The sequence below is a fragment of the Chiloscyllium plagiosum genome, chromosome 30, assembly GCF_004010195.1.
Source record: "Chiloscyllium plagiosum isolate BGI_BamShark_2017 chromosome 30, ASM401019v2, whole genome shotgun sequence".
Taxonomy (NCBI): Eukaryota; Metazoa; Chordata; class Chondrichthyes; order Orectolobiformes; family Hemiscylliidae; genus Chiloscyllium; species Chiloscyllium plagiosum.
The window spans coordinates 37106866-37133331 of NC_057739.1; the positions used below are offsets into that span (position 1 = coordinate 37106866).

The 26466-nt window shown below is 39.3% G+C and overlaps 1 protein-coding gene across 3 annotated transcripts in view; it reads left to right on the plus strand.

Annotated features, from left to right (window-relative positions):
* LOC122564925 (neuronal calcium sensor 1) overlaps positions 1 to 22140 on the plus strand; it is a 185111-nt gene extending 162971 nt beyond the window's left edge. For all 3 annotated transcript variants that reach the window (XM_043720412.1, XM_043720411.1, XM_043720413.1), the window contains 6 exons: positions 11528 to 11666; positions 12542 to 12620; positions 14655 to 14743; positions 17312 to 17389; positions 17909 to 18032; positions 19231 to 22140. In XM_043720412.1, the coding sequence (XP_043576347.1) occupies positions 11528 to 11666; positions 12542 to 12620; positions 14655 to 14743; positions 17312 to 17389; positions 17909 to 18007 (484 nt within the window). In that variant the 3' untranslated portion in view covers positions 18008 to 18032; positions 19231 to 22140. The remainder of the gene's footprint in view (positions 1 to 11527; positions 11667 to 12541; positions 12621 to 14654; positions 14744 to 17311; positions 17390 to 17908; positions 18033 to 19230) is intronic.
* Positions 22141 to 26466: the final 4326 nt, after the last annotated feature.

Sequence of the window (26466 nt, forward strand, 5' to 3'; positions counted from 1 at the left end):
TCCCAGACACTCTCCAATGTCCAGCGATACATGAATTCAAAACAGCAAAGGCAGTAACTGTGCAGGTTTTCTCTCTCTCTCTCCTGCACTGCCCTCACCACGTGCTTCCTTTGTCTGATCTTCTCCCTTTTAAAACTGCTGTTGCTTTGACTTTTGTTTTCCAAAGTTCCAAAACAATGCAACAGCAAATGAAACAATAATTGCTGCTCCTGGAATTCGAGGAAATTGATGCATTACTTCTTCACTGTTATGTTCCAAATCTTTTTGAGAGAAGACCGCTGTTCTTTGGCCTTTTTTTACTACTGTAGAAATCTGACAATTGATTTTTGAGGTAAATGAGAGATTAGACAAGTATGAGAGATTGATCTGGAGTATTACTTAACATATGAGAGGTTGACTGCAGTAGTTCAAGGAGGCAGCTCGCCACCAGCCCTCAAGGGCAACTAGGGATGAGCAATAAATGCTGGCTAGCCAGCAACACCCACATCCCACAAATGAATTTTTAAAAAGACAAGAAAGGCCACTGGCTCAAGCAAGTAAGCAAAATATAAAGTATTTGTATTAGGGCATTTTACACAAAATTAATGATCATTTCATGATAGAGCAATGGATGCAAGAACATCAGAATCACTTAAAAGCTAATTAGGTTCATGCATCTTAATGGTTTTCCTTACATATAAATCTTATTTTACATACAGTACTCCCATCAGTGTACTGCTCAATTCAACTGATTGCACATGTACTGAGGAGCATGTTCAGCCAGCAATGCTAGCCTGCTGCTAAATGCGATAAGCTAAATACACTTTAGAATTGATAAGTATTCTACAGTTACGGCTCTGAACTGTGCCACACTCATTATCACAGAAATTGAGTGCCCTAATTGTGCAAATCATAAAAAGCACATTCCCTGTCACAACCATAGGATAAAAGTTCTGTTAAAGATACAGTGAACATGCATTCTGATTTATTAATTGAAAGGATACATTGTTCTGCAGGGAGTGCACTGATTTTCTGAATTGAGTCAGCTAATCCAAATAAGAATGAAATATGACCATCTGTCCACTCTCACTAATTAGTTTATATTCTCATACAAGATCATTGGAAACAATGTTTTGCTTCCTGAATATTTATGCAGAAAGTGTATTATTACATTAACAATTGCCTGAATACTGATCACGTTTGTTGAAGAAGAATGTATTGAAATTAACATGTAGTAATTGAACAACTGCTGATTAGTTTATCTGATGGGCTCCAAGTAGAATGATTTTTTTTGTGCACATTATTGAAGATCTAATTACAACACTGCTCAAATCTGCAGGCTGTTTTCGGAGATGTGTACAGGATCCTTAAGCTCACAGTAACTGATTTCTATCATAAACTTTCAATATGTTGCAACATATTTCCCCTTTGTGGCTAAAATGCATCTGTAGTTACAAGTCCCAATTGCGTTGGTGGTAACGTCTAGATAGTGACAATACAAAAGCCCTGAAACAAGATGATCTGTGCTGTTTCAGTTTCCAAAGCATGTATAACCTTGTTTATGCTTTTGAAGAACATTTTATGGTCCACAAATGTCCTCAATTATGTACTTTATGGAACAGTATTGTGCAGTTATTTTTGATTAAACAATCTCTCAAAAGGCTACATCCCCAAAACAATGAGTTTTCAGCATCAGGAGAAAAAAGCCAATCAGAGTGGATCCTACACAAGTTTGAACCCATTTTCACAGTGCTATATTGTAACTTTTAGCATCTTCATCTTGCCTTTGTATTTAGTGGCTTTGAGCAATTAGATTTATTAGTTTGCAAAGCAGTGCATGCTTCTGGCTGTATTTATTCCAGCCTAGTACTCAGTGTTTGAAAATTGGAGGCACTGAGTACTGATATTCTCATCCAGGTTGGTGAGTGTATCCATCAAAGCCATGTTCCCCTGCTACCAAACTATTAGACTATCAGTCATGACTGTGTGCTGAGACAAAAGGTTGTAGTTGTACCTGAGAGACTTCAGCACAAAATCAAGGATGACATTTCAGTAGAGTATTGAGAGAATATTGTGGTGGCAGTGGTCTTTTCTCAGTCGGATTCTTAAACAGAGCTCCAGCCATTTAGATGGACTTAATATTCCTGATGAAGGGCTCTTGCCCGAAACATCAATTCCCCTGCTGTTCGGATGCTGCTTGACCTGCTGTGCTTTTCCAGCATCCCACTCTCGACTCTGATCTCCAGCATCTGCAGTCCTCACTTTCTCCTAGTTAAAATGTGCTGCAGCAATATTATGAAGAACAGGAACATTTTCCCCAGTACCCTGATCAATTTATAGCTTAATAAACACTACTGAATCAGATTATTTTGTCATTGTCTCATTGTTATTTGGAAAGTCGTAAGGCCATGAATGGCACATTATAAATTTTATCAGATTTGCTCTCAACTTAGCTAAATAACAAAAGTGTGCCAACATTTTGGTCAGTCAGGTTTAAAAAAAAAGAGGATGAAAATGTCAGCCAAAGTACTCTCTGCTGATAGCTATCCAAAGAGATTAAAGTATGCATGTTTGTGGGCAGGGTGAGATGTTACAATTAAATAGCTTTCCAGGATTTTCTATGTGGGTTTGGATGTGAAGGATGTGCAAACTAGGAAGACATGATATCGCAGCAGGCACATGTGGAATTCGACTCTAGTGAAAATCACTTCTTTTAGGGGAGATTTATTTTATTTTTAACTTGCTTTAAAATGAGACCTGCATCTGTGAAAAGAACAGTAAATGTTGATACATGAAGCTCTAGCAACACACTCTGATAAAAGTGGGAGCTGGCATTACAATTTGATCAAACTTCAAGGTCTACTTCCATAGATTCCGTGCCCAGTAATGTATTTGAGACAGAGATTTACAGTTACATTGTACCTTTGTAGTAAACTTGAACCAAGATGTGTTCACGTTACTAATTCAGCAAGAAATATTATGCTTTGCTCATAATATCGGTTTTTAATTTGGAATATCAGAACTCCTCATGCCTGGTTTTAACACATGATCGATCAGAAAGTTTTCACTAAAATCTTTTCTTTACAGTCTTATTTTAAGTTTACCATTACCTTTAAGTGAGAATGGAAGCAGTCCATACTTGAGAATGGAGCCAGTAAACTTCAGCTCTTGGTATAACTGGCCAGTTCAACCACAAACCAATTCAGTCCCATCTCAGCTTGTCTCGGTTTCAAATACCATTGAAAGGAGTATTTGCTATGATGTGGATTGTTATGTTTTGTCTTTCCCATTCCTGGTTAATCTTATTGTTTTTCTATTTTGCTCATTCTTTCTCTTTCTTTCTCTCATCTCTGTCTGTCTTTGTGGTTAGTTAGAAGTTTGGGAGTTGGGGTTTTAGTTATTCCAAAATACTGGATATAGTAGGAGGGACCTGCATATTGGATAAGCTAACTTTTAGGTGATGGCTGGAAGAACCTCTAAAAGTCACAAGTTTATTCACTGTAACTTTGAGGAAGTAATGAGCAGGTTAGACAAGGAGAGCCAACATATGTTAATTATCTGCACTTAAGACAGAATTTGACAAGTGCTCAGAAGGCTCCTGAGTAAGATAAGGGCCCATGGTGTCAAAGATAATGTGTTAGCATAGGCAGAAAGTCTGGGGATAAAAGGGTCCTTCTCAGAATGGCAGCTGGTGACAAGTTGTTCTACAAAGCTCAGTTCTGGGATCACGACTTTTCATTTTATACATTAGCAATCTAGATGAAGGAACTGAAGGCATTCTGGCTAAGTTTACAGACTTTACAAAAATAGGTAGAGGGACAGGGAGCATTGAGGAGGTGGGGATTCTGCAGAAGGATTTGGACAGTTAAAAGAGTGGGCAAAGAAGTGGCAGATGCAATACAACATGGGAAAGTGTGAGGAAATGCACTTTGGTAGGAAGAATAGATGCATGGAGTGTTTTTTAAATGGAGAGAATATTTACAAGTCCAAAGTACAAAGAGACTTGGGAGTTCTAGTCCAGGACTCTCTCAAGGTAAACTTGCAGGTTGAATCAGTAGTTAGGAAAGTAAGTGCAATGATGACATTTATTTAGAGAGGACTTGAATATAAAAGCAGGGATGTATGTCTGAGGCTCTATAAAGCTCTGGTCAGACCATATTTGGAGTATTATGTGCAGTTTTGGGTCCCATATCTCAGGAAGGGTCCATTGGCCCTGGAGCATGGTCAGAGGAGATTTGTGAACATGGTCCCAGGAATGAAAGGCTCAAATGTTCCTTCAATTTAAGGAACGTTTGAGGACTCTGGGATTATACTCGATAGAGTTCAGAAGGATGAAGGGGTATCTAATTGAAACATACAGAATACTGAATGGCCTGGACACAGTAGATGTTGGGAAAATGTTTCCGTTGATTGGAGAAGAGAGAACCCAAGGGCATAGCCTTAGAGTAAAGGAAAGACCTTTTAGAATGGAGATAAGGAGAAACGTCTTCAGCCAGAGAGTGGTGAATCAATGGAATTCATTGCCACAGTTCATTGGGTAGATTTAAGACTGAGATAGACAGGTTCTTGAGTATCAATAGTAACGGGGAGAATGTGGGAGAAACTTATCAGCCATAATTGAATGGCAGAGCGGGTTCAATGGGCTGAATGGACTAATTTCTGTTCCTACGTCTTATGGTCTAGGGAGAATTGCACTTTTCTTGCAAGGTGCCTGCTGCAGAGAGAATAGGATGTTGCTTGACATTAATCAGAAAGTTAACAAGCAGCTACAACACGTAATTAGGAAGATAAATGTTATATTAGCCTTTCGTGTTAAGTGTTTGCTACTTGAGATTGAGGTAGTTTTGCTGAATTTATGAAGAACTTTGCTGAGATTGCACATGAAAGGAAAGAAGCAAAATATTTGCATTCACATAGTGCATTTCACCGTATTAGAATGGCACAATGCATTTTACAGCCAATTAAGTACATTTGAGGTGTAGTCACCATTGTAATATAGGAAATATATTTATCCACTTTGTGCACTGCAAGCTCCCACAGTTAACAATGTGATACTGACTAGATTTGAAGGTCTATCTGGAAATGGTGGTCGTCTTATGTATGGGAAGGATATATGGTTACCTTTGATGAGAACCATTGAAAGTCCACTGAACTGATTCCAGGGATGGGATGATGAGGAGAGATTGCGTAGACTGGGCATTTGTCCCAAGTAATTCAGAAGAACAAGAGGTTGTTTCATTGAAAAGTATCAAACTCTTCAAGGGCCTGATAAGGTAGACGCTGAGTAGTTGTTTTACCTTACTGTAAAGTAGAACTGTCAGAATAAAGGATCGGGAATTTAGAGTTAAGATGAGGAGCAATTTCTTCACTCAGGATTACGAATATTTATAATTGTCAGTGATTAAGTACTTCAAGACTAATGTTGATAGATCTTTGATCACAAGAGAAAAAAGTGAATATGTATGTTGTTTAGGAGTGTGGAGTTGTTTTAGATCAACCATGATTTTACTGAAATTTGGAGCAGGTTGCTATCAAGGAACTGTATGGCCAGCACAGTTTGAACTTATTTTCTTAAAAGAAGTAAAGTCTAGAGTAGCATTTGACAAACTTAGGTAAGCTTTAAACAAAACTCGTGTTTAAACAGCAGAAATAAAACTTAGCTTCAGGGAGCATAGCATGACAAGGAATAAATAGAAGATTTATTTCTAAGGCTGTCAAAAAGAATTGATCTGGTAGTTGAAGCTAGAAAAGGCAGCAATGTCATATACTGTTGAAAGGATGAAAGTTAAATAAATTATGTGTTTCTGGTTAAAATTAAATATATATATACATTTATATATACATATACACATACACAAACAATGTAGAAACGCATGATAAGTGAGTCATGACTAGGAAAATCGAATGGGGATTATAATGTTGCTTGATTGAGTAACACCAGTTTAACATCACTGACAATTGGTATTTATTATCGCATATTCTTGGCTATCACTCATAGGTCCTAAGTGGCTAATGAGGCCAGTTTGGAATCTGTCAGTCTTCATGGTGCATCAAGTTTTCGTTGTCACATGGGATGTCTGGACGTGTATCATTATCTCAAGTCATTAATAGTGCTTTTTGCTGCTTTCACTTTTTCTCTTTGACTTGACATTATTGAATCTCAAAATGCTGGAATTCTTCCCACAGACCTTATCCTCATCTGGTTCTGTCCAGGGCAATGGTCTCCAAAGAGATCAATGTGTGTTTTTTTGATGATGGCATTCTACATATCTCTTGAAGTGCTGCTTTTGTCCTCATATCATGTATCTTCCCTAATTAAACTGGAAAGAGACAACTTTCTTGGGAACCTGGCATCTGACAACTAAACTATATGACCAATTTAATGAAACTACTGGTGGATAATCACAGCCTCAATTTTTGTGATGCCTACTTGTGAGACAACACTGACATAGTTTCTTACAAGTACCGTGTAAGACTGTTGTTACGTGAATGTCGGGTTCCAAAAAGTGTAATATGGCAGAAATGTGGGTAAATATTGAAGGGTGATAGAGTTGAAATGGAATCTGTGCCAAAGCCAGCCCTTTTCACATGATCCTAATGCCTTTCTTACATGCAACACTATTTAAAACATCTTTATTTGATATTCTGTGAACGATATTGGTAGCTGTCATGCAGTAGAAGTTCATAAAGTAATAAACAACTTTGTGATAAATGGTTCATCGCTCTAAGAAATATTAATTGGGACATTTGACTGCATTATTGCCTCGATGATTGTCATTCTCAGTGTGCATTCTAAGATGGAAAAAAGGTAAATGTAAAAGATTAAGGAGAGAAGGTAAGTAATTGGGTCAGTGGAGAGGGAGGGGATTGGATCAGGATGGGGATTTTTGGTGAGGGTGATATTCAGGGCTGGGGATTAGGACAAGCTGTTAATTGTTTTAAATACTTTTTTCTATCATGTATTTCTGTCTGATGGTTTTAACGGAAGCCTGCATCTCTGTTCCCATCTCTCAGTTCTGTCTTTGGTGCAATTCCTTTGTGTAAATAGTTTTTCTGTTGGTTCCACAGTTGCAGTGTCTCTGTGTACAGATAGTGCGGAGTTATTCCCCAGGCATTGGTCTGTTTTTTGAATTGAGTGAAGGTCTTTGTTTTTTGTTTCAGCTGCTGACTCATCACAGCAGTGTTCATAAGCTTAAAAGGAAAGCTCCTTTCATCGTTCTGACAAAAATCAATTTCATTCCGGGGGGAGGTGGGGGAGGAGGAAAGGAAAGAGAGAGAGAGAGAATAGCTCTGTAAAACCTCTGAGAGACTGGGGAAGCTTGTAAGCTTAAGAGACCAAATAGGATCAGAGATAATATTAAAAGCTATTGTAACTTGTCTCCTAATAAAGTTGGGACTGTTTGCATAGTACTGGCTTGTGTTCATAGTAATTTGATTGCTTTGGTGTTGTGGGACACTTGTGCAAGTTCATTCATAACATTCCAGTTGGAGTTATCTAACTTGTATAAGTTGCAACTAAACAACAGGTTGGATATGGAAATCATAGAATCCTTACAATTCATTAAGAGGCCATTCACCCCATCAAGTCTGTAGCAATCCCCCAAAGAGCATCCCACCCCGAACCTATAACCTGCATTTCCTGTGGCCAATCCACCTAACCTGCAATCTTTGGACTGTGGGGGGAAACCAGACCATACAGACAAAACACACGCAGACACGGGGAGAATGTGTGAACTCCACACAGACCATCACCCGAGGCTGGAATTGAATCTATGTCCCTGGCGCTGTGAGGGAGCAGTGTGAATCACAGTGCTAATGTGCCACCCCACAATCGTTGCCATTGTTAACAAAGTAACAAGCTGTAGTGTCTCAAATCCCAGGGTCAGAATCTCTGAGTTCAAGCTCCAACTCGGGACTTGATGGTCACAGAAGACTGGCTCATAATGGAGGTCAGACTTAATGATCTGTAAATCCTTAGTGTAAAGCTTGAGCAGGGTACAGAAAAATTTACAAGGTTATTGCCAAGACTGGAAAGTTTGAGCTTTGGGGAGAGGCTGAATAGACTGCAGTTATCTTCCCTGGGGCATCGGAGGCTGATGGGTGACCCATCAGACCCATGAGTAACAAAAAGATGGGGTACTGGGCTAATGGTCGGATACTTGGTAGTGTGGATGAGCAGAGGGATCTTGGTGTCCATGTACACAGATCTTTGAAAGTTGCCACCCAGGTAAATAGTGCAGTGAAGAAGGCATATGGCGTACTGGCTTTTATTGGTAGAGGAATTGAGTTCCGGAGTCCTGAGGTCATGTTGCAGTTGTATAAGACTCTGGTGCGGCCGCATCTGAAGTATTGTGTGCAGTTTTGGTCGCTATACTATAGGAAGGATGTGGAGGCACTGGAACGGGTGCAGAGGAGGTTTACCAGGATGTTGCCTGGTATGTTAGGAAGATCGTATGAGGAAAGGCTGAGGCACTTGGGGTTATTTTCATTGGAGAAAAGAAGGTTTAGGGGTGACTTGATAGAGGTGTACAAGATGATTAGGGGTTTAGATAGGGTTGACCATGAGAACCTTTTTCCAGGTATGGAGTCAGCTATTACGAGGGGGCATAGCTTTAAATTAAGGGGTGGTAGGTATAGGACAGATGTTAGGGGTAGGTTCTTTACTCAGCGAGTCGTGAGTTCATGGAATGCCCTGCCAGTAGCAGTGGTGGACTCTTCCTCTTTATGGGCATTTAAGTGGGCATTGGATAGGCATATGGAGGATAGTGGGCTAGTGTAGGTTAGGTGGTGGGGTTGGATTGGCGCAACATCGAGGGCCAAAGGGCCTGTACTGCGCTGTATTCTTCTATTTTCTATGTTCTATGTTCTATAGGTTTATAAAATCATAATGGGCATATATAGGGTGAATGGACATGGTCTTTTACTCAGGGTAGGGGAGGTAGGGGAGGTCAAAGCTAGACGGCATAGGTTTAAGAAGAGAGGCGAAAAATTTAAAAATGACATGAAGGGTAACCTTTTCACACACAGGGTGGTACATGTATGGAATGAGCTGCCAGAGGAAGTGGTGGAGTTGAGTACAATTACAACATTGAAAAGACACCTGAATGGGTATATGAATAGGAAGGGTTCGGGGGAATATGGGCCAAATGCTGCCAAATGGGATTAGGCCAGATTGGAATGTCCCTTGGCGCAGACGTGTTAGACTGAAGGATCTATTGCTGTGCTGTATAACTCTATGACACTATTGAAACATTCTCATGTGATACTAAGTGAGAAGAGTCAGAGTTCCCCTATTATGTCTTCAGATATCAAGTGGAACAGTGCCTAGAGTCAATATTTGTAGTAGATGAAGCAAGACCATTTGGGAAAACTGATTAAGATTGATATTTAAAAGTATGATGATAGCTTTAGAATAGATAAATGTAGTTATGAGTATTTTCTTGAAACATGATGGGAAATGTTGCCAATATTGTGGACATAAATATTCGAGGAGAAAGTGAGGACTGCAGATGCTGGAGATCAGAGCTGAAAATGTGTTGCTGGAAAAGCGCAGCAGGTCAGGGAGCATCCAAGGAACAGGAGTTTCGACGTTTTGAGCATAAGCCCTTCTTCAGGAATGAGGAAAGTGTGTCCAGCAGATAAGATAAAAGGTAGGGGCTTGGGGTAGGGGCGTTGGAGATGCGATAGGTGGCTTCTGTGCAGAGGAGATGACCTGGGGTATGCAGTGAGAGAGGGACTCACTGAAATCCTTGTAGAGGGAGGAAGAGAGCTTCTTCAAGGAAGGCATCCTTTTGACCTTCTGCGCTTTTCCAGCAACACATTTTCAGCTCTGATCTCCAACATCTGCAGTCCTCACTTTCTCCTCGAAGATTTTAACCTACTGCGGATTCTGTAATAACACAGTAGTTCCATTCTTGTGCAACCCATGTTATAAGAAAATCGAGAACCATTTAAACTAATGGTGCCGGAATCACCTTTTAACCAATACATGGTTTTAAAGGTCCTCCTATAGTAACAGTGTAGCCAATTCGTCAATCGTGTTATAGCGAATTGGCATTAACGAAACGTGTGTTATAGCGGAACGAGCTATATAGAGATGCAGCAGGATCTCTCAACTGCCTTAGTTAACTGATTAAATTCTGACCTAGTAGATAAGCTGACGATTTAAGGCATTGCCATAGGGATGCAGCAAGAATTGGTTGTTTTCATAGACCTTTACTCAGTGAAAAAGGTACAATGTGTTGACCTATTCTTTTTCCATGCAAAGAATGTGGTCCTGTGTGTGAATAAATATAGCAAATTAATCACATTGTGAACCAAACTGATAATCTTAAATTGATTTTCAGTGTAATTCTAAGTGTATTAAGAGTTATTTTGCACCTATTGTCCAATAGCAAAACCACATCTAATATTGGGAGCAATGCCAGCATACACCCTGCTGTAAACAGTCGAAGGAGTAGTTGGTACAGTCCACCAGTCATTGGAATATATAGCTAACATTCCTGGTCTCACACCAACACTGAAATTCATAGAAAAGCAAAATATTGCGAATGCTGGAAATCTGAACTGAAGTTCATATACCATATTACTGATTTGTGTGATATGCAGACCGTTTTTGGCTTGGCAGCAATATCCTCTTAGTGGAGAATGCCACTTGTGTGTTTACTGCAAAGCAGCAGTGTGAGAGGACTTACTGGCTTCACCAATTGCTCAAATCTTTGACACACCTTCCTCTTTCATGGTTGACTTAGCACCTTTTAGGCCAAAAGCAGCCTTTAGGCCTTTCCAGAGTTAGTGCAATAGATGGTAAGTGAACCTTGTTCAAGTTATGCAGTATAGTCCCACTGCTCGCATGCCTGCCCCTCATGAATTTACTGACAAGTGGGACACTTAATGGGTATCTCTTTGACCACTGTGACTTTGATGTTTATTCATCTGTAGTTTTCCAAGAATAAATGTGCACACTATGCGTGCTTTCTGAATTGTACACATGCAGTTGGCCATTTTCACTGTTTGTAAAAGCTACCAATTATGATATTTATTGGAAATGCATCCCTTATGAACAATGGAATTTTATCTTATTGTGCAATATCATGGAAGAGCCCAAGGCTGCCACCTTTGGCCCTGAAACATACTCAGTCTTTCTCAGATTATCCTGATGGGTGAATTGTAAATCAAAGGCAACATGAGAAATGGCTTTATAATACAGTATGTGATTAGGGGTTTCAAAATAAGAGTCTGAGGAAGCTGATTTGGTTGTAGTTTGCAAAGCGCAATTCCATTATAATGTGACGAGAGAGCATTGTAGGGCTACAAGTAAAAATAGGTGAGATTGTTGAGTAGCTCTTAAGAGAGCTGACGCAGACATGATGGACCAAATGTGTGGGCCTCCCTCTGTGCTGTAACCATTCCATGATTAAATGAGTTCTGAAGCTATTTTCACATATCACTGTTCTTTAATTCTAAAATTAAAATTTTATTTGAAGTGTGTCATTTTAATTTGTAAGTTTACTGGTAAAATAATCTTCATTAATATTTTGTCTGACAGGTACAAAGGTTTCATTAAAGACTGCCCCAGTGGACAGCTTGATGCAGCAGGCTTTCAGAAAATCTACAAACAATTCTTTCCCTGTGGAGACCCAACCAAGTTTGCTACATTTGTCTTCAATGTGTTTGATGAAAATAAAGTGAGTAGCTTGTTTTCTAGATTCTACCATTGAAGAAGATAAATTTGACCTCAGTGGAGTTTCACAAGAGAAACAGACTTAACTTGTAATAATGTGCACACTTCAAGCTGAGTTGAAATGCACATCCTTAAAATTAACAAGTTACTTGCAGGATTTCAGATCAATATGATGTGGCTTGTCTCCACAAGCTAATGAGTACATGGGACAAACTATCAAATAAAGCAGTTAGTGTGTCAGTTGACATGTTTGGAAGTGAGCTGAATAAATGTCTGTTTAGAATGGAGAGCTAGTTTATATTGTTTGGATTGTGACTGAATGCGGCTTGAAGAATAATTTTCAAACTAGTTGAATAGTGCATGTGAAAATTGCTCAATGAGCTTTGGCTACAGCAACATACATTACGTTTAAAATCCGAAATGATGGCACATCAGTTTAACATCTCATTCAAAAGACAGTGCCCTCAACAAAGCAACACTCACAAATAAATACATCGAAGTGACAGCCTCTATATTGTATGCTGAATTACACAGAGAATGGTTTGTTGTGGAATGAACTGCCAGAGGAAGTGGTGGGTGCAGGTACAGTTACAACATTTAAAATACATTTGGATAAGTACACGAATAGAAAAGGTTGGAGGGATATAGGCCAAATGCAGGCAAATGCAGGCAAGTTTAGTTTGGAAACATGGTCGCGTGCACTAGTTGGACCAAAGGGTTTATTCCATGCTGTATGACTCAATGACTGTAAATCCCGCAATAGGATTCGAACCCAAAATCTTGTGAATCAGGGTCAAAAGCGTTACAACTGAGATAAAGCTGAAAACCAAAGTAATTCACAAATTAATTGATGAAGGTGCATTTTTAAATGGATTTCAGGATGGAAAAATTGAGTTCTCTGAATTCATCCAAGCACTATCAGTAACTTCAAGAGGGACTCTGGATGAGAAACTACGATGTAAGTAACTCACTTGACCCAAATTTTCTGTTCATTTTGTTTAGTCTTCATTTCTTCAATATTTCATCTTCAATTCTCAGTACTAATTGCACACAATTGAACAAATGTGGAGTTTTAATGTTTTTTGAAAAAAAACTTCAGTGTTGCAATTTGAAATATAATCCACTTTCTAAAGCCACTGTCATATAATTTTAAAACTAATATAATTCGCATTAACTGTCTATTCCTAGTTTTCCTGAGAAAAGCTTAGTACAACTGAATGTTTACTAGGCCACTTGGTAGGACAATTAAGAGTCATTCAAGTTATTGTGGGACTGGAGTGATGTATTGGTCAGGGGGTAGAGATGCCAGACTTCCTTCCCTGAAGGACATTAGTGTACCAGTGGATTTTTATGACATTCTTAATAGGTTTATGGTCACTTCTTTTCTTGCTTATCAATCAATCTCTGAATTATTGGTCTAATAATCAACCTCAGTTCCAGAACATCACTGCAGAAATTCCTCAAGGCATTGTACTTAGCCTAATCAACTTCAGCTACTTTGTCCTTCCATTATAAGGTCAGAAATGGGGATATTCTCCCAACGATTGCACAATAGTCAGCACCATTTGGAAATCTTCAGCTATCTAAAACAGTCCGTGTCCGCTTCCAGCAAGACCTGAACAATATTCAGGCTTATGCTGATAAATGGCAAGTATTATCGACACCATAAAGGTATGAGGAAATATCCATCTCCAACAAGACATGCTAACTATTTTCCCTTTACATTCAATGCCATGACCTTTGCTGAAGCCTTCACAGTCAACATCCTGGGAGTTACAATTGACCAGAAACTTAACTGAACCCCAGTCTCATAAGTACTGTGGCTACAAGAGTAGGCCAGAGGCTAGGAATTCTGCAGCAGGTAACTCATTTCCTAACTCCCCAAAGCTTTTCTGCCATCTATAAGACACAAGTTATGAGTGTGATTGAAAATTCTCCATTGCCTGGATTTGTGTTTCTTCAACGCAAATTGGCTTTAACACAATTAGACCGTTATTTGTAGAATGCGAACTGTCTTAACCTGTATTGGCTATAGCGATTCCTGCCCCATTAGTTTAAATGGCGCATTTATTGTATGATTTTCTTAGAACATGAGATCTCACAAGAATGGAGCCATCGCGTTATATCAAAACTGACTGTATGCATGAAATTTACCAAAATAGCCCACTTAATTGGCATTCCATCAACTACCTTAATTGGTTCCCTTCACCACAAACATACTGTAGCATGTGTGTACCATCCACAAGGTGTAACTCAGCAAGGCACCTTTGCCAGCACCTTCCAAACCCATAACATCTACCACCTAAAAAGACAAGGGCAGCAGATGCATGGAAACATCTGTAAGCTCTCCTCTAAATCTCACACTATCCTGATTTTTTTTCTATACCATCATTCATAAATTGTTGGTGTGTCAGAATCCTGGAACATCATTCTTTAGTAGCACTGTATGTGTGCCGACACTTAGGGACTGCAGCACTTCAAAAATGCAGCTCACCACCACCTTCTCAATGACAACCTGTGTTGGGCAATAAGTGTTGGCCTCGCCTGCATTTCATCCTTTCAATGAATAAAGAAAAGAAGTGACACTACACTACATTACTGTACTCAGATAATTGCAGATCTCAACAACTCAAACTAATCACAGACCTTCTAACCATTTGTACTTAATTTTGTCACTTAAAATACTGTCTACACACAACCTAAGTTTAAAAGAAAATAATCTGGAGTTCTCCTGCAGCATCATTTCACAGTATAAGTGGACTTAACATAGACATTTCACATGTTTCATTGTGTTACTGAAATCCTTCTTCTCCATCTACATGTGTCTTGTCTAATAGTGTCTCGCGGAATAATGGTTGTAGAGTAAATGTCAGCTTTGGTTAGGTCGTAGTTGAGATGTTAACATGAACATGATTATCAAAGACTAGGTTTTGGTGGGCTGCCTGGGAGCACTAATTTTGAACATACAGTAATGTTTGACATGTTGTTTCAGGGGCTTTTAAATTGTATGACCTAGATAATGACGGCTACATCACCAGGAATGAGATGCTGGATATTGTGGATGCTATTTATCAGATGGTGGTAAGTAATTTATTAATACCAACATAAATTGTACTTTTGTCTTCCAGTTTTGTAAATAAACTATATTTTCTCTCTTTTGAAATAGTCTGTTTCTTGATATTCAAGGAATATTTTCTCTTAATTATTAAAAATAATTTCAAAATAAGGTATAAATTATATGCATTTTACTGTGCCTAAAGTTGAGAATTTTTATTTTTAAATACTGGCAGTTCCCTTATAAATAAGGATTTAACCTTCCAAGGTTGTGCACATTTTTATTCTTGGAAACCCAATTTAGTAAATCATGAGTGCTGAATATATGTGGCAGGCTGTGGGCTTTGCAGGCACAAGCAATATACTATTGTATAGATTGTTTCCAGCATCCAGCTTAGAATAAGAACAGTTTCTTTGATTTGCACCACAGCTGATTTGAAACCCCAATGAGGTAAGGTGAGAGTGACAGCCTTTGACATCAAGGTGGCATCACGGAGCCCTAGCAAAACTGGAATCAATGGGAATTGGGGGAATACTGTCTGCTGGTTTGTCATAGCTGGTGCATAGGAAGATGGTTTGAGGTCAATCACCTCAGATCCAAGACATCTCTGCAGGAGTTCCTCAGGGTAGTGTCCTAGGCCCAACCATGCTTCATCAATCACCTTCTCTCCACCATAAGGTCAGGGATGTACGCCAATGATTACACAATATTGAGCACCATTCGCGACTCCTCCGATGTACAAATAAACAAGACCTGGACAATATTCAAGCCTGGGGTGAATAGTGTCAAGTAACATTCACACCACACAAATGTCAGGCAGTGACCATCTCTGATAAGAGAGCATCTAACCACTGCCAATTGAAAGTCAATGGTGTTACCATCACTGAATTTACTGTTATCAACATTCTGAGGGTTACTATTGACCAGACATTCAACTGGGCTCAACATATAAATACAGTGGCTACAAAAACAGTTCAGAGGCTAGGAATGCTATAGTCATCTCCTGACTCTCCAAACCCTGTCCACCATTTACAATGAACAAGTCAGGAGTGTGATGGAATGCTCCCCAGTTGCCTGGATAAGTGCAACTTGACACCATTCAGGACAAAGCAGCCTGCTTGATTAGCACCACATCCACAAACAGCTATTCCATCCATCATTAATGCTTCATAGCAGCAGTCTGTAATATCTACCAAATGCACTGAATAAATTTACCAAAGATCTTAGCACCTTCCAAACCCACAAAAGGTTTTTTTAAACCTTAAAAGTAAACTTCAATCAAGATAAACTATTGCAAACTCTTGTAAAACTAAAACATAACCATATTGAAAATGAAAGAATCAGAATAAGGATGAATAAAGAATCAAATGTGCAGTTTCTGCTGAATAAAAGAGGTTGTCCTTAAGTTTCAGTCAGTAAGGATTATGATGATCCCAGTAGCAGTTATTGATGATAATTTGAATTGGAAGCTAAAATAAAGGCAATTTTAACCTCGTTAATTGGCAAATATGGCAGAGTGGGCAAAATTACCTGCAAAAAGAAGATTAAAACTTTCATCTACTTCCTCATCCACTTTAAACTAGAAGTGAACTATAGAGAATGCACAAAATCAAAGTTTTTATTTGTCAAAAGTTATAGATTGATGAAATGGTCCCCACCTTGCATCTATCACTGTAAAATGATAACAAATTAAAAGGCAGCCAACCCATCTCTCGTGCATCTTTTCGTTAGAGGGAGATATCCAGACTCTTGAATATGTAGAGAACATCTCTGTTTGAATTATGCTCCACACCAAATTAAATTATCGTTCTTACGTAGTAATGTCATAAAAGGATGTGGAAAATTGTGCAGGGGAATGGTGTTGTGGTAAATGTAGGCTATAGTCTAAAATAATGGGAAGGCACGAAGTGCTCAAATACCTACTTCAACACCTATGTTCCACCTCCCTCATTCTGTGAACATTTTCCTTGTTCACTGCAGTCAAGACAATGAGACTTTTACTCCATTCTTTTTTATTATTGTTGATTTGTAATATTGCCCTAAATTTTCCAATTGCTAGATAGTTGTATTCCAGTATAGATAGGAGTTGTGCATAGAAGCACTAAAATTCCCATTCCTCAAAGGAATTGTTGAGGAAATTCTGCTTGACAGTTCTCCTACACTTGAAACCCTTTGATTGTATTCATTTAAATAGTTAATCATGGGAAGTTAAACTATTAAATTCATAGTGTAATCCCTGAATAACTGTTCAACCACCTGTTCTCCCCTCCCCAAAAAACTCCAACACCTACCTGAAAACTATACCTTCACCAGACCCCTTACACACCCATGACATGACAGCCCCTCTCCTGCCCAGGACCCAACCTGTCTGCCCACCCTCTTACCAGGTTAAGTCCCTCCTCCCATTGCCAGACTCAACCATACTCATTAACATTGAAGAACACATTAGTTTGACAGATATTCTGTAATCGTGGCTCCTGGTCCAATTAGATTTGTGTATAAACATGTGTTTAGGTCAGATTATATAGAATGTTGGTTTTTATTAAAGTTTTTGCCATTCCTAGTTTTTAAGATGTAATGTTCTGGGCCCTTAGGGTAATACAGTGGAACTCCCTGAAGAGGAAAATACACCAGAGAAACGAGTGGATAGGATTTTTGCCATGATGGACAAGGTAATGAGATTTTGTATTGTTTCAGTTTTAATTAAATCGTAACTGAATATAAAACAAGACTAATTCTCAATTCAGAGAGTGAGCTGTTACCTGATAGATTACATTGACTGGCCATTCCAGAGTCTGCCCAACTGGCATTCCATTGAATGGCAATGACAATTGGATGGTTCCTTGCCATATGCTCCATTCCGCTATGTCACTGCCAAGATGGAACAGTTGAAAATGAGTACGACAGTGTTTTTGCCAATTAAAACTTAACCTTGTATTTGCACTTATCAGTTGGTTTTGGGGAGCTTTACATATTTTCCCTACATTTATGGCAGTTCAGTAATTCTGTTTAAAATAAAAACAAAGTAGTGGAGAAATTCAGTAAATCTGATAGTATCTATGGAGAGAGAAAGAGAGTTAATGTTTTGAGTCTGATATGACTCTTTCTGTAGCACTTTGTTTCTGTTTCAAATCTCCAGCATCCATAATATTTTGTTTTTATTTCAGTAATTTTGGTTACCTGTATTACAGAATGCTGATGGAAAATTGACCCTACAGGAGTTTCAAGAGGGATCGAAAGCAGATCCATCCATCGTCCAAGCGCTTTCTCTATATGATGGCCTAGTATAGTTCCTGTAACCACCCTTGTGCCATGGTAGGTTACAATAGCCTTGGTTCTTCAAATTACAGATATACATGTTTTCTGCCATAAAAGTTTGATAAAGTCTTGCTGTATAATTTTATGAATATAAAATAATATGTCCTAATACCATTATTAGGATTACTCCTTTGATAACTCAAACTATATTAGTGATGTGGGCTCTGGCTGCGGGGGTGTCAGGGGATCAGGGATTTTTAAATTCATTCTCAGGATGTGGGTATCGCTGGCTAAATCAGCATTTATTGCCCATCCCTAATAGCTAGAGAGCTGTTAACAGTCGACTACATTGCTGTAGGTCTGGAGTCATACATGGGCCAGACCAAGTGAAAATGTCAGTTTTTTTGTCTAAAAGACATTAGTGAACGAGATGGATCTTTCTGACAATCAACAATGATTTCATGGTCGACATTAGACTCTTAATTCCAGACTATTAGGGAATTCAGATTTCACCATCTGCCAAGGTGGGATTCAAACCAGAGTCCCCAGAATACTACCTAGGTCTCTGGATTAATAGTATAGCGATAAACCAATGCCTCCCCATAATGGTGCTGGTTGTGGGAGAGCCTCGTCAATAGTGAGTTGGTTGTTCTCTTGAAGTAACACAGGAATGAGAGTAGGTTTTTAATCCTGTAACTTTTCCTGGGTAACTATTAAGCTTAGATGAGTCAAAGCCCTCAAAGTCTCTTTGACTTAAAGAGCCTTTTTCAGAGGGTTACAGATACAGAATTATCAATTGAATGTTTCAATGTCCCAGTCAATTCCCACATAATAAGTTGCATTAGGGATTCAGCTGTGTCCCAACATGCAACTCCAGCCTACACTGCAGCATCAACTGTCTGGCTGTTAGAATATCTGTATCATGATCTTTGTGCTTGAGTGGAAGTATTATTTTTTATGATCCTCACCCGCTCAAATGTGCATTTATTCCAGCAAGGGTCACCGGATAACAGTCAAAGCAGAAAATCCATCTGATTTCTTTTCCTAACTCAAAGGCTCACTGTCACCTTGTGCAAGATCAATTAACTGAAGACAGACTAGGTATGCACCTGGAATCTGTAAGAACATCAGTCAGGATAGGAAATGAAAAAAGAGAATGTAAACTGGCCCCAATTATCCTATCAGTAACTGCCCATAGACCCTGCCAGTTATGGTTCTATCTACAGTATTGAACATTTATCCATTTCCTTTCCAGATGTCCAGGGATGAACCATTTTGGTGCCATTTTAACGGTTCTGTGCAGAAGCTCGATGGTCCAGCAGTCGCTCACCTTCACCCAGATGTGAACAGGAGTGCACGGGTGTGTGCAAGCTGAGCTCTTTTGCTTGTCTCCATTTGCCAATCTCAGCTTAAGAACCCAAAATGTTTTTTTTACAGTTGAGAACTCTGCAGTAGACACACACCTCATTTTTTTGGAAAGACTTGATCGAAAGGAGCATTGATATTTGCCTTTTTGTACAATTTTAGACTGAATTAAATTGCTCTAGCTGTAAGTTATTTTTGTTTGGCTGCACTGGCTGCCTCAATTACTGTTTTAAATGAACAAAAAATAAATTGCTGTTCTTGTATTGTCAGAAAATGATAGCAGCGGAGTACTGCAAAGTGAGATTTGTGTGTGTGTTTTGTGCTTTAAGTGAAATGTGTTTTATCATGTTTATTATTTATTTAATCGCAAAATAGCATTGTATTCTTGTGCTGTCTTTTATTTTGAGGCAAAGAGGATGTTAGTTTTCAAAACTGTACTTGTACCTATCAGCAATTAAATCAAACTTGTAGGAACTGTGAATATCCAACTGTTGTATCATAACTGAGCCAATTTCTTACCATTGCAAATGTTCAAGTTATGATAGTTTCTTGATTTAATATCTTCTCAGACACTGTTTAACTCTAGGCAATGTGCAGTTTGAAACGCATTATGGGGCAATAATACAAATCCAGGACAAAAGCTGTTGTCTAATCTTGTGCCCTTGCAATTCACCTGTTTTTTTTATCTGCTGTACACAATTGAGATCCTCAGTTGTAATATTTTATATTGTAATATTATAAGTTAATGTTTCATTTATGGGTCAGCAGAAAAATAACCTGAATTGGGCTGACCATGGTTCAATAGGGATGGTACATAACATAATCATGGTTGCATTTAATGGAAGGAGGTTGTAGCTTGATCTGACCTGCATTGGTTTTGAGGCTTTAAATCACCACGTTACAGAATTAATTTGATTTAGTATCTTAATGCGTGGTACAGTACTTGTACAGTGTTATTCACACAAGTCAGTTCCTGTCAGTCATACCCATGTCTAAACTTCTTTGGCAATTATGTGTTTTTGCTCGTTCTTAAATTTAGAAGGAAATATTTTTTCCCCAGTTTGTGAATTAATGGAAGTCTCATAGCTATCAATGAGTTAGACAGTAAGGAAATGCTATGCACTGACAATATGTGCAGTTTACAAGAATCTAACTTTTAAAAAAGGGAGTATCTACTTATGTATTAAAAGTCCTGAGTTGGATATAATTGATCTGAATTGAATATGTGAAGTGCATATCAGTAAAGATTTATTGGTCCCTTAAAAATTTTTGAGCTTTCTAAAACTGATTGATATATTTAATGTAACCCCTTTAGGGTACATTGTTTTGTTTTGAAATTGTTTTGTTGTCCTTTGATTTGTTTTCTTTACTACATTTAAAATTAAGAAATAGAAATGATATTATACCTGCTGCATGAATGATATTTCGTGGTTTACAATAGTGTTGTTATGATTTTTATATTTTTAAATTGCTTTGCTTAATGTTGCATTGTTCAATTTCATGCTGTGATGCCAATTATTCACTCAATGCACAAGTGCAAAGTCCTACACTCCAGATAATTCCAGTTCTAAAATGTAATTAAGAGCCCCCACCTCATGTCATGCACTAATGTTTGGCAGGCTCAGAGGAAACATTTCAAAAAGTGGTTTAGTGTTGCCTCTTGCTGGACTCCCTCTTCCCTGTCCCCTTCTTCTTCTTGGCACTTTCTCTATGTTAATCAATGGGCACTTTTTGCCACAGTTTTTCCAGTTCCAACTCAAGTAATTCCATTTGAATTTTTTTTCAAATTATTCATTTTCTTATTTTGGTTGCTCCTTTTCCATGTCACTTGGAAGAGTTTATTTACATTTAGCTTTTTCTGGAAATCATACTTTCAAATTTAGCTATTGTTACTCCCATTTTCCGTGGCACACATCTGTGTCTTGTCTGAATGTTCTCCATAACTTTCTGTTTAATCATTTGCTATATAAAATTGCTATGCATGTTTAACAAATGCTGCATGCTTAGGAGAAGCTGTAATTCAAAGCAACGCATGCAAATGCAATACAACAAACTCATTTCAGTTAGAAGTGGTAGAAACTGTAGGTTTATCTCTTCATGGGGATACAATGAGTTTGTCTCGAGTTTGCTGAGATCAGATCTAATCTCTTGCTTAAGTCGCATCATTATTTAAAAGACCAAGGTAACTAGGATCATTATACATTAGCTTCATCAAAATGAAACCATTCTGAGCAGTGCTGACAGTTATCTCCTTGGTGTATATATTTTCACAGAATTAAATAATATTTGTGGCCCAGAAAGAAGTCATGGGTCAATTGTGTTTGTCATTTATATAAACAATTTGGATGAGAATATAGGAAGCACGGTTAGTACATTTGGGGATGACACCAAACAGTGAGTAGACAGTGAGGTTATCTAGGTTACAAAGGGATCTCGATCAATTGGACCAATGAGCCAAAGAATGGCAGATGGAGTTTAATTTAGATAAATACGAAATGTTGCATTGTGGTAAGATGAACAAGGGCAGAACTTGCACAGTTAATGGTAGGGTCCTGAAGAGTGTTGCAGAACAGAAAGATCTAGGGCTGCAGTACATGGTTCATTGAAAGTTGTATCACAAGTAGACAGAGTGGTAAAGAAGGCATTTGGCATTCTTCCCTTCATTACACAGACCATTGAGTAAAGGTAACAGGAGAAAGACTTAAGAGAGAGACCTGAGAGACAGCTTTTTCATACAGAGTGTGGTTCATATGTGAAATGAACTCCCAAGAAAGTGGTAAATGCAGGTTCAGTTACAACATTCAAAAGACATTTGGACAGGTACATGAATAGGAAATGTTGAGGGGGTATGGGCCAAATGCAGGCAAATGGGACTAGTTTAATTTGGGAAACCTGGCCATATGTACGGGTTGGACTGAAGGGTTTGATTCTGTGCTGTCTGACTCTATGTCTGCACTGGCTGAGAAACGAGCCACTCTGTCTAATCCCACTTTGTAGCATTTGGTCCCTAGCCCTGAGGGTTACAGCACTTGAGGTGTATATCCAGATACCCTGCCATCAGATACACACTACAATAATTAGTAACAAGGTATTTATTGTATATATGAATAGTGCATTCTTCTCATGGTGCATTTGGAAACTGCTTGGCTGATCACGGAATGTAGTGATGGGTTCCGTTGCATCCTGTTAAATCTCCTCTGCACACTCTCTAAAGCTTCCACATCCTTCCTATAATGGGACAACCAGAACTGAACACAATATTCCAAGTGTGGTCTAACCAGGGCTTTATAGTGCTGCAGCATAACCTCATGGCTCTTAAACTCAATCCCCCTTCTAATGAAAGCCAACACGGCATATGCCTTCTTAACAACTCTATCAACTTGAGTGGCAACTTTGAGGGATCTATGGGTGTGGACCTCAAGATCCATTTGTTCTTCCACACTGCCAAGAATCCTGTCTTTAACCCTTTAGTTTGCATTCAAATTTGACCTTCCAAAATGAATCACTTCACACTTTTCCAGGTTGAACTCCATCTGCCACTTCTCAGCCCTGTCTTGCATACTGTCTGTCCCACTGCAACCTATACCTCTGCACTATCCACAATTCCAATAATCTTTGTATCACTGGCAAACCTACTAACCCATTCTTCCACTTCCTCATCCGAGTCATTTGTAAAAATCACAAAGAGCAGATGTCCCAGAACAGATCCCTGTGGAACACCATTGGTCACCATGCTCCAGGTTGAATACTTTCCATCTACTGCCACCCTCTGTCTTCAATGGGGCAACCAATTCTGTATCCAGACTGCCAAATTTCCCTGTATCTCATGCCTCCTTACTTTCTGAATGAGGCTACCATGGGGAAATCTTATCAAATACCTTGATAAAATCTATATAGAATACATCCACTGCTCTACCTTCATCAATGTGTTTTGTCACATCCTCAAAGAATTCTGTAAGGCTTGTAAGGCATGATCTGCCCCTCACAAAGTCATGCTATCTCTAATCAAGCTATGCTTTTCCAAATAATCATAAATCCTGTCTCTCAGAATCCTCTCCAATAATTTGCCCACTACCAATGTAAGGCTGACTGGTCTGTAATTCCCAGGGTTATCCCTATTCACTTTCTTGAACAAGGGAATAACATTTGCCACCCTCTAATGATTTGGTACTACTCCAGTGGACAGTGAGGATGCAAAGATCATTGCCAAAGACACAGCGATCTCTTTGCTTGCTTCCCCTAGAAAACTTGGGTATATCCCATCTGGCCTAGGGAACTTACCTGACCTCATGTTTTTCAAAATTTCCAGCACATCCTCCTTCTTAACATCAACCTGTTCCATGCTGTCCTCACAAGCGACAAGGTCCCTCTCACTGGTGAATACTGAAGCAAAATACTCATTAAGGACTTCCCCTAATTCCTCTGACTCTAGGCACAAGTTCCCTCCACTATTCCTGATCAGTCCTCCCCTCACTCTGGCCATCCTCCTGTTCGTCACATAAGCATAGAACAACTTGGGGTTTTTCTTAATCCTACCTGCCAAGGCTTTTTCATGACCCATTCTAGATCTCCTAAGTCCATTCTTTAGTTCCTTCCTGGCTATCTTATAACCATCTTGAGACCTGTCTGATCCTTGCTTCCCGAACCTTAAGTAAGCTTCCTTCTTCCTCTTGATTAGATGTTCCACATCTCGTGTCATCCAAGGCTCCTATACTCTACCATCCCTTCCTTGCCTCAGTGGGACAAACCTATCTAGCATTCGCAGCAAGTGCTTCCGAAACAACCTCTACATTTCTGTCTTGCATTTCCCTGAGAATATATGTTCCTAGTTTATGCTGCACAGTTCCTGCATCATAGCATTGTAATTCCCCCTCCCCCAATTAAATATTTTCCCATACCGTCTGTTCCTATTCCTTTCCATGACTATAGTAAAGATCACTTGTGATCACTCTCACTGAAATGCTCTCTCACCGAGAGATCTGACACCTGACTTGGTTCGTTGTCAACCACCAAATCCAATATGGCCTCCCCTCCAGTTGGCCTGTCTACATACATGAGCCAGGAATCCTTCCTGGACACAACAGACAAAATCTGCTCTAACCCAACTATTGCACTAAGGGGATTCCAATCAATATTTGTGAAGTTAAAGTCACCCATGACAACAGCCCTGTTACTTCTGCACATTCACATAATCTCCCTCCCAATGTGCTCCTCTATGTCTCTGTTGTTATTGGTGGGTCTATAGAAAACTCCCAATAAAGTGACTGCTCCTTTCCTGTTTCTGATTTCCATCCATAATGACTCAGTAGACAAACCCACCTCAACGACCTCCCTTTCTGCAGCTGTAATACTATCCCTGATTATCAATACCATCCCCCACCTCTTTTACCTCCCTCCCTATTTCTTTCAAAACATCTAACTTCCAGAACATCCAACAACCATTCCTGCCCTTGTGACATCCAAGTTTCTGTAATGACCACAACATAGTAGCAGCAAGTGCTGATCCATGCTCTAAGTTCATCACTCTTATTCCTGACAATTCTTTCGTTAAAATAGACACAATTCAATTAATCACAGTGACTACAACTTTGCCCTATCAACTGTCTATCCTTCCTCACAGATTCTCTGCATGCTGTATCTGCATTCACCGGATATCCCATCCTCTGATCAGTAGCTCCAGTTCCCATCCCACTTAGAACATAGAACAATACAGCGCAGAACAGGCCCTTCTGCCTTCGATGTTACGCCAACTTGTGAACTATTCTAAGCTCATCCCCCTACACTATCCCATCGTCGTCCATGTGCTTATCCAAGGATTGTTTAAATCTCCCTAATGTGGCTGAGTTAACTACCTTGGCAGGTAGGGCATTCCACGCCCTTACCACTCTCTGAGTAAAGAACCTGCCGCTAACATCTGTATTAAATCTTTCAGCCCTCAAGTTGTAGTTATGTCCCCTCGTACAAGCCGACGTCATCATCCTAAGAAAAAGACTTTCACTGTCTGCTCTATCTAATCTTCTGATCATCTTGTATGTCTCTATCAAATGCCCCCTTAGCCTTCTTCTTTCCAATGAGAACAAACCCAAGTCTCTCAGCCTTTCCTCATAAGAGCTTCCGTCCAGACCAGGCAACATCCTGGTAAATCTCCTCTGCACCTTTTCCAATGCCTCCACATCCTTCCTGTAATGGGGCGACCAGAACTGTACACAATATTCCAAGTATGGCTGCACTAGCGTTTTGTATAGTTGCAGCATGACATTGCTGCTCCGGAACTCAATCCCTCTACCAATGAAACCTAATACACCAAATGCCTTCATAACAGCACTATCAACCTGGGTGGCAACTTTCAGGAATCTATATACATGGACTCCAAGATCCCCCTGACCATTCACACTATCAAGAATCTTTCGATTGACCTCTGCTTTCCTGTTATTCTTCCCAAAGTGAATCACCTCACATTTAGCTGCATTGAACTCCATTTGCTACCTCTCAGCCCAATTCTGCAGTTTATCCAAGTCCCCCTGCAACCTGTAACATCCTTCCACACTGTCCACTTCTCCACCAACTTTAGTATCATCTGCAAATTTGCTAACCCATCTAAGCCTGCGCCTAAGTCATTTATAAAAATGACAAACAGCAGCGATTCCAAAACAGATCCTTGTGGCACACCACTAGTAACCGGAATCCAGGCTGAATATTTTCCATCAACCACCACTCGCTGCCTTCTTTAAGAAAGCCAGTTTCTAATCCAAACTGCTAAATCACCCTCAATCTCATGCCTCTGCATTTTCTGCAACAGCCTACCATGAAGAACCTTATCAAAGGCTTTACTGAAGTCCATGTACACCACGTCAACTGCCCAACCCTCATCTACATGCTTGGTCACCTTCTCAAAAAACTCAATGAGGTTTGTGAGACACAACCTGCCCTTGACGAAACCATGTTGACTATCTGAAATCAAATTGTTGCTTGGTAGATGATTATAAATCCTATCTCTTTATCCTACAACAGAAGTAAGGCTCACAGGTCTATAATTACCTGGGTCATCTCTACTGCCCTTTTTTAACAAGGGTACAACATTTCCAATCCTCCAGTCATAGAGATGTACAGCTTGGGAACAAATCCT